The 8,573-nt window shown below is 40.4% G+C and overlaps 1 protein-coding gene across 1 annotated transcript in view; it reads right to left on the reverse strand.

Annotated features, from left to right (window-relative positions):
- The window catches only part of ANO7 (anoctamin 7), a 51,669-nt gene that overhangs the window by 36,231 nt on the left and 6,865 nt on the right, over positions 1-8,573 (reverse strand). The window contains exons 2-4 of the mRNA XM_042459682.1: positions 5,273-5,348; positions 3,438-3,598; positions 1,076-1,183 (exon numbers count right to left, since the gene is read on the reverse strand). Coding sequence (XP_042315616.1) covers positions 1,076-1,183; positions 3,438-3,598; positions 5,273-5,348 — 345 coding nt within the window. The remainder of the gene's footprint in view (positions 1-1,075; positions 1,184-3,437; positions 3,599-5,272; positions 5,349-8,573) is intronic.

Here is an 8,573-nt window from a genome sequence, read left to right on the forward strand (position 1 = left end):
ATTATTATTATTATTATTATTATTATTATTATTATTATTATTATTATTATGCTACACATTGCCTCTTCCCAGTTAGTCTCAAAGCTGCTGCTGGATTCTCTTATGTCTTTCAATGCTAAAATAAAATAATTTTTAAAAATGGCTAGCTCTTTGAATATTACCTGGACTATGAACCTGTGTTTTGATCTTGCAAATAAAAGCAATTTTGGCTGAGAGATAGTTGCAGAAAATTATCCATTTCTGTGACAGACAGCACATTTCAGCCTTTTAACCATGTACGTATTTAGATCCTACATTGCTGCCCAGTAAGACTGGAAACCTGCCTCTTGCCCATTCAGTGCCCATACGCATTGCAACACAATCTACTTCTATTTTAATGCTGTGTGTTTGCTCTTGTACTTGCCTTTGCATGAGAGTCTTGGACTCTATGCGCTGTCTTCCTGTGACCTCAGATCCTCCTAGCTATTGGTATGCATAGCTAGTTTAGCCATGTTGTTGTTTGTCTCAAAGTGTGTCCTCGGTTTTTCCTTTTTGTGGCTGTTCTTTTTTGCTTACCATGTGTATGTAAATATATTTCCTCAAGAGGGCAGTGAGTGTATTTATTCAGGGGATTGCTTTTGTGTTGTTGTTGTTGCCAATTGCGGCATGTTTTTGGCATCTGTTAAAGACCTTTCTTTCTACCAGAAACCTTCCCAAACGTGCACAGTTTAAGAACTGCAATTTCAGCCTCTGCTTTTAAATATTTTAAATGTAACTGATAGTTGTTTTAATTTGTTTTTATTTGCTTAATTCATTGTTTGCTTTTTGGTGTGTTTTAAATGTTTTTGTTTATTAAAATTATTTTAAATAATCATTTTAATCATTTGAGAAATATTTATTCTCGAGTATAGACATTTGCATTATGATTATGTTAGAAATAATAGATGTTAGTCCTCCTGGTAACTGTGCTCTGTACACACAATCCAGTATAACAATTCACCCTCCCCAACATTTGTTTAGAGCAGGACCTGGTGCACAACCTATACTGAGGGCAAAGTGTGGTCTCATGACATTAGGCTACATAATATCTTCTCACCTGCAAAGGAACTCTCAGCCTGAGATCCTCGGCATAATAACAGAGGACACTCCAGGGCGCACTTAGCAATACAAAATGTACCAGCTTCTTTGCATTCTGGGCTACGTGCTAGAAAGGAAGGAGAGTAAAAGCATCGGGTTAGATTATTTGCATGGAATTCCAATTCTGTATATGACCTTCCAGAAATGCTGTAGCACAGAGAGACAAAAGTATCATAGTCAATGCACTTATCAGCTTCATGCTGACAAACAGCTATGTGTCCTCATGAGCTCTTTCCTACCACAGAATTATAGCACCACGATTCCATTTTGACTGCCATAGCAGGGCTCCATCCTGTGGAATTCTGGGGTTTGTAGTTTGATGAAGCACTAGAGCGCTCTGTCTAAGAATGCTAAAAACTGTTGCTGTTGTGTGCCTTCAAGTCGTTTTTGACTCATGGTGATCCTAAGGTGAACCTATCATGGGGGTTTCTTGGCAGGATTTGCTCACAGGAGGTTTGCCATTGCCTTCCCCAGAGGCTGAGAGTATGTGACTTGCCCAAGGTCACCCAAATAGCCCTCCCTAAACTGCAAATCCCAGGATTCCATAGGATATTACCCTGGGAGTTAAAGTGCATAGTGCTATAATTGTTTTAGTGTAAAAACTGTGTCCAAACCAGACTTTAATTGTGCAATTACATTGGGTCATTCAGATTCTTACTGACAGTCCAACCACTTGTCACCTTCTGTTTGTAGCTCCCTCTTGTTTTTCCACTGCTTTTTCCATCTTTTTTTGTTCCCAGAGAAAGTTGGTTAAGGAAGAAAAGGCAGAATTATCTCCTGATACTCTTTGAGAGACAGTGTGGTGTAGGGGTTTAAGTGCTGAATTATGATTTCGGAACTCAGGATTTGATTCTTTCCTTGGTCATGGAAATCTAATGAGAGAGTCACACACTCACAGCTCCAGAAAACCCTGTGCTAGGTTCACCTTAGGGTTGCTTTGGTTGGAAATGACTTCAAAGCACATGACAACAACAACAACAACAACAACAACAGCAGCAGCAGCAATAATGGCTGGAAGCACCCTCAGGGTGCAAGGAGAGGGAATGCTTAAGCCCTTTTCCTGCATAGTCCCTTCAGATCAGCCAGGTTTTAGCAATAGGAATCCCAGCTTGAGAGAACCCAAACAGGATGGAGATTTTCTGAAAAAACTTGGCAGGCAAAGGATAAGTGGACAATTGTCTCCTATAGTTGCTTCCCTGCTTCTGAATTACCAAGATTTTATTCATAGGGGCATGAACACTTTGGGAAAGCACATTCCATCACTTCCTAAACTGCTAGCTTTTTGGTGAAAAGTCAAAAGCTATTTCATTTTATAGGACATTCACAACTTTCTGAAATGATAGAACATTGGCTCTTGCTGCTGGTTATATTTTATATTTTATTGCTTTGCTGCTGCCTATTGTTTTTATTTTATGTTTAAATGTGCTTTTCATAAGTCACTGGAGTGGAGGCACAAATTGTGAGGTATAAATATTGTAAAAAATAATTCCATAAAATACAGTTTTGGATTTGCAAGTGTAACATGCCCTGTCCATTGTTTTGTGCCTTTGTATTCAGGCTTGCAAAGTCATCAACCACCTCCACAGTTTTGAGCAGTGGGACTTACTAATTCAAGAAGGGCAAGGCCAATACATGATAAATTTATCTTTCTCTCTGAGACACAAAATACATTTCTCTTTCTCTCAGAGACTAAGGGCCCATACGGACAGGCAGGGACGTAGCCAAGGGGGGGGTCTCCTTGGGGTCCAGAACCCCCCTTCCATTAGATGAAATGAATGGTGTGTGCTGCTGCACCACCGCACCCAAGCCCCATTATAATGTTGGCACTTAGTCTGGACCCCCCCTTCCCAAAATCCTGGCTATGTCCCTGAAGCAGGCCAAAATAAAGCTGCTTAGGGTCGCTTTAGAGGTTTGCTGTTTAAATGATGCATGCATCCTAAGAGACCAGAAGCTGTGCCAAAGCTATGGTCTAGTCCTTAGGACTGGAGTGTGGCTTTGGCATGGGGCCCTAAGATGCCATTGCACAACAAGCATCTTGCTGGTACTAGGAGCTCCATCCTCCAACATTCTGGGATTTGTAGTTTTGTGGTGCTTAGACCTCTCTAGCCTACTACCTTGAACTATACCATTAGAGATCTCTGGAAGAGATGTCTAAGTAATTAAACCACAAATCCCAGGATTCCTTAGGACAGAGTCAATTACTATAACTGCACTGTGTAGATATCTCCCCAGGCCAGGACACAAAGAAACAACAATTCTGTTTATTTCTTTCACTCTCACAAAAGTCCCACAAATGCACTGGCATCAGTAAATTGGATTACCTTTTCCATTTTGAGACCTGCCATCTGGAGTTTATTCAGAAACTTCTCTCGCCAGACCCTATGCAACTCCATAGATCTCTTTTGCCTGGATTTCTGTGTCTCAGCTTCTTCACTTTGACCTTCCCAATTGTGATGATCAGATTCCCATACAAGTATGAAGTCTGAGACAAAGCACATACACACAGTACATACAAATGTTATGTCAGCTACCTTCTCAACAGCAAGCACTGTGAGAAGACATTGAGCTACCATATCATCTTCCAAATCCTAAACTATAAAATTGGGCAAGAACATGGACAGTGAAAGGGGAATCCAAAGGTAGTGAAGTGCTACAGAAAGGGTAAAAAAGGACTGGCGACATTCTGCGCCCTTCCTGTCACCCAACTAGAGAACATATAAGGTAGAGAGAAATCATAATTATTGACCCATAAAAATCAGAATGTAGAGCAATATGTCACAAGTAATAATGTTACTTGTACCATATTACTGTTAGGGATAAGGAGGCCATAATTAAACCATTTTAGGAAAGTAATATGAATAAATATAATAACTAATAGAATTTACTAATTAATTCTAAAATTATTTGGAACATCATTTCATTTTGCATAATTTCTAGCCATTTTTTCCATTTCAAAAGTACATTTTTAGAAGAGAGAAGCAAGAGAAAAATAACAGGAAAAATAATTACTAACGGTAAGATGTTATTGAAAAAATAAATTCATTCTCCAAACTTTGAGAAAGGTAAAAAGGAAAAGGAAATAAGAATGGTTAGGTCACAATGTGCTCATTTTAAGCCACAGATGTTTGAGACCAAATGTGGTATCTTGGGATCTTCATTAATACTGTCATCATAAACACTAGGCAAGTCCATGTATGCATGGGAAAATTTGACAAACCTCCTCACACAGGAAATAGAGAAATATTTATAAAACCTTGAAATTCTGAGATATCCAGTGAGTACCAAACAGAAAGGAAAGTTCTTCTCAGTGTAGGGAAGAAACCGCCCCCCCTGAACATCTATGGTTAGCATCTCCTGCAGACTCAGGACTAGGTTTAATATTTATTCTTTTATGTACAGTCACAGCTGAATGGTTCCCAAAGAGCAAGGGAGACACTTTCAGTGCAGGATCTGTGAGATGCACAGTGGTGTGCTTTCCACAGCCCCTTTTATACAACATGATTATAGTGTTATGACTGCACTTTAACTACCATGGCAAAATCCAATGGAATTGTCCCATCTGTCGTTTAGGGAGAGGTACTTATTGTTCTTTGCCAAAGTGCTTTAGTCCTCACCAAACTCCAAATATTAAGATTCCATAGGATGAAGCTATGGCAGACAAAATAGAATCATAGCACTATAATAGTGTAGCTTGAAAGGGCCTCAAGAGAAAATATGTGGTTTTTGAAAAGGTTCAGCACACAATTATATCGATAGATTCTCCCCTTCAGAAACTCTTCCTGACCTCTTGTCGGTGTTACAAGCATAGTATGGGGCTCAGAACCCCAGATTTACTTCACAGTGTGTATCCTGGATGTAGGATGTTCCAGGTCCTTTCTTGCACTCAGGAGTACAAAGTCCTATTCAAACCCAGATTCCTATCATTGTAGTTCTGGACATAATTTTTCTAACAGTGATGATATTTTCCTTCCACACAAACTGAATGCAAATTAACAATTCGTCAAAACTCAGTACTTATATAAAACTTTCTGATTAGACAAATGGTAACTTCTTATAAAAGGAGGAGAAAACTAAGATAAACTATCATCTTTTCCATGGAATCCTTTCAAAAATAGATTTTGGTCAGCTTGTGTATGAGATGATTTACTTTATTTACCTATCCTGGTTTTCTCATCGCTGAAGAAGTTCGCAGTGCTCTTGACAACATGGCCTACTAGTGTTTGTTTATTCCACTAAAAAGAAATAAGAAAGCAGATGGAATCAGGTTTCTTACAAAATGACCCCCCCCCATATAAAAAAGGAGAGCAGAAAAGAGTAATTGATCAGCCCATTGTACAGTGGACCCTTGTTATATACTGGGATTTGGTTCCAAGATCCCCTGTGTATAACAAAATCCATGTATGCTCAAGTCCCATTAAATATAATGACATAGCAAAATGTGCCCCTTATTAAAAAATGGAAAATCAAGGTTTGATATTTGAAATTTATACTTTTTTTGAACATTTTCAAACCATGTATGTTTGAATCCCTGTATAAAAAATCCGTGTATAAGAAGGGCCGACTGTACTGTCACCAGCATTTGAACAGTAACTATTCTCTGAGTAGTACCTATTCTGCACTACTCAGGCCTCCACAACTATTCAATAGCCAGTCACATTACAGAGTTGGGAGATTATTATATGTAGCTTTTAAACGGGGATGAGACCCAGAAAAATGTGGCTTTGGTGATACCTGTCACACAATGTCACCTCTGTCCTGTAGTTTCTGCTTCCCCCAAGTATAGTGGGCCCTTCCTTTATGCAGAGGATCCATTCCGACCCCCCCCCCCACATAAGGGAAATACCATGTATAGTGGAGCCCCATTAAAAACAATGGGGTTCGTGCCTGTGGCACGGCATGGCACATGCACCATTGCTTCTTTTGGCACGGCTTTCAGCATATGCTGAAAGCCGCCAGAGTATGGTACGCCCACATATGACATGGGCACACTACAGTTAGGGCATCCTTTTTCATTGATGGGGAAAACCATCAATGAGGTTGCAATGGTGCTAGTCCTCAGGTACAAAATGTCATTGCCGTGCAGTTGCATTATTGACAGTCATGTGGTGTCAGTGTCTCCTCTTCTCCCCTTGTTCGTCCTCCCCTTTGCTATTCCTTGCTATTACCTTTATTTTTTTTCTATTTCCTTAAGTTAAAAGCACTGTGTAAATTGCATTAGTAATGCTCTGAAATTGCACGAAAAAGTTAAAATAAAAATAAATAAAAATAAAATTTAAGAAAATAAGAAGGCATGCTGGATAGGGCAAAGAGTCAGGAAAAGACCATGATGGTAACAGTCACGTGATTACAAAGATGTGCAGTGATGTAGTCTATACAAACAAGTATACAGTTGTCCCTCCATATTCGCTAGGGTTAGGGGAACAAGACCCCCGTGAATATGGAAAACCGCAAATAACAAAAACACTGTTTTTACCTGAGAGGACACCTCTCTAGGAATCTCTAGGTCCTCCAGTGCAACTCTGTGGTCAATGTCCAACATACACTGACCATAGAATGGCACTGGAATAGCTACAAATGGTCTTTCAGTGCAACTTTTAGTTAAAGTTGACCACAGAGTTGCACTGGAGGACCTAGACAGTCCTAGAGAGAACATATTAATGAAATCTGTGAATAATCAAATCCGCAAATATCAAAGCTGCTAATGTGGAGGGATGACTGTAATTCCATTTTCATTGACGCGTGCGATTGCGGTGAGAACAGGCCTTGTACGACAAAGCTCTTAGAAGAAATAAATAAATCTTTAAACAGTGCCAGTCCAAAATAATTTGTTGCTTGAAATAGGGCACACCCTGCCCTTCTGCCCCCTTCAAAATACTGATTTACGACAAAGGAAAGAAATGCAAGAGAGGACACAAATTTGTACAACATTTGCATATGCCAGTGGGTAACCACAGTGCAAAGTCTGAAACAATTACTATGTATTAAATAGCAGGACAATTCATCTCACCATAGAGAAGACTATGACCTAGAGACCCATCTGCCTTCTTGATCTGTTGTTCAGGTGTTGAAGATTGATGATGGGCTACTTCAAGGCTGCTGCTGTTCTCCTTAGTGTTCTTTCTCTTTAAACTGGACTTGGGCTGGATAGCCCTTCAAGCACTTTCAAACAAATGAATATCTTATTCAAAGCCTGGTAACAGCCACCCTACTGCTTCCTACATGGAAGGTCCATCCTTGTTATTATTTTGCTTCACTCAGACCCAATTGGAAATTGCCTTAAGACAGCATGTCAAAATATGTGACTTGCTCTTCCTTCTCCAGAATGAGCAGCCTCATTTGAATAATATACAAGTCAGATACAGTGACCATGTAAATTATTCTATCTAGCAGTTTCCTGCTGCCAGAGACTAGGAGTGGCTCACGCCAGATCTGGTATCTTAGTGCTTGTGGATGAAGAGGTGGGTTGTTCAGTCTTAATATGCTTTCTTTTCAAAATGCTCAAGTCCACAGGCCAAAACAGCAACCTTCAAAACCTTCCCCCACAACAGCATCGGACTAATATTCCAGAATATATTTGTTGTTTTGTTCCTTGAGGTTGTTTCCAACTTATGGCTAACTAAGGTGAACCTATAATGGAGTTTTCCTGGCAGATTTGATCAGAATAGGCTTGCCTTTGACTTTTTCTGAGGTTTAGGAGATTATCACGAGGTCGAAGTCTTTCATGGCTGGCATCCATAGTTTTTTGTGGGTTTTTCGGGCTATGTGGCTGTGTTCTAGAAGAATTTATTCCTGACATTTCACCAGCATCTGTAGCTGGCATCTTCAGAGAAATGATGCCAGCCACAGTTGCTGGTAAAACACCAGGAATAAACTCTTATAGAACATGGCCACATAGCCCGAAAAACCCACAAAAAAACTATCACATGAGGCTTCACAGCAATCCATGTTTTTGAAGTGCAGTGTAACATACCACTACTGAAGCATTCTTTATTGCACCTCCACGTCAGTACCTGTATGGTGCTGCACTGTATGGTGCACTGGTATTCACATTGCCTTGCCTCCACTCCTTCCCCATTAGGGCATTGGGATTGGGGTAGTGAGTAGGGAAAGAGACATCAGGAAGCAGGATTGAGATGGGGAGGATGTTGGCAGTCAGGGCACTGCTTCTTCCCCCCTCCCAAAGTGTGAAGCTGCTGTGCATATTCACACAGCAGCCCCGCACATGTGGAAGAAGCAATGGGAGCAGGTAATGCAAGCTGCCAATGCCTTCCTGAAGTAGGCTGCTGTGTGAATGGGCACACAGCAGCTGGTTTCAGGAAGGTACTGGCAGCTGTGATCATTGTGAGGCAAGGGAGAGGATCAGGGGAACAGAATCACATCCATTCACACCAAGTCCTAGTAGACCACAAGTTGAACATGAGTCGTGTGATGTAGCAACTAAAAAGGCCAATGCAATT

This window comes from Sceloporus undulatus, chromosome 3 (genome assembly GCF_019175285.1).
Source record: "Sceloporus undulatus isolate JIND9_A2432 ecotype Alabama chromosome 3, SceUnd_v1.1, whole genome shotgun sequence".
Lineage (NCBI taxonomy): Eukaryota > Metazoa > Chordata > Lepidosauria > Squamata > Phrynosomatidae > Sceloporus > Sceloporus undulatus.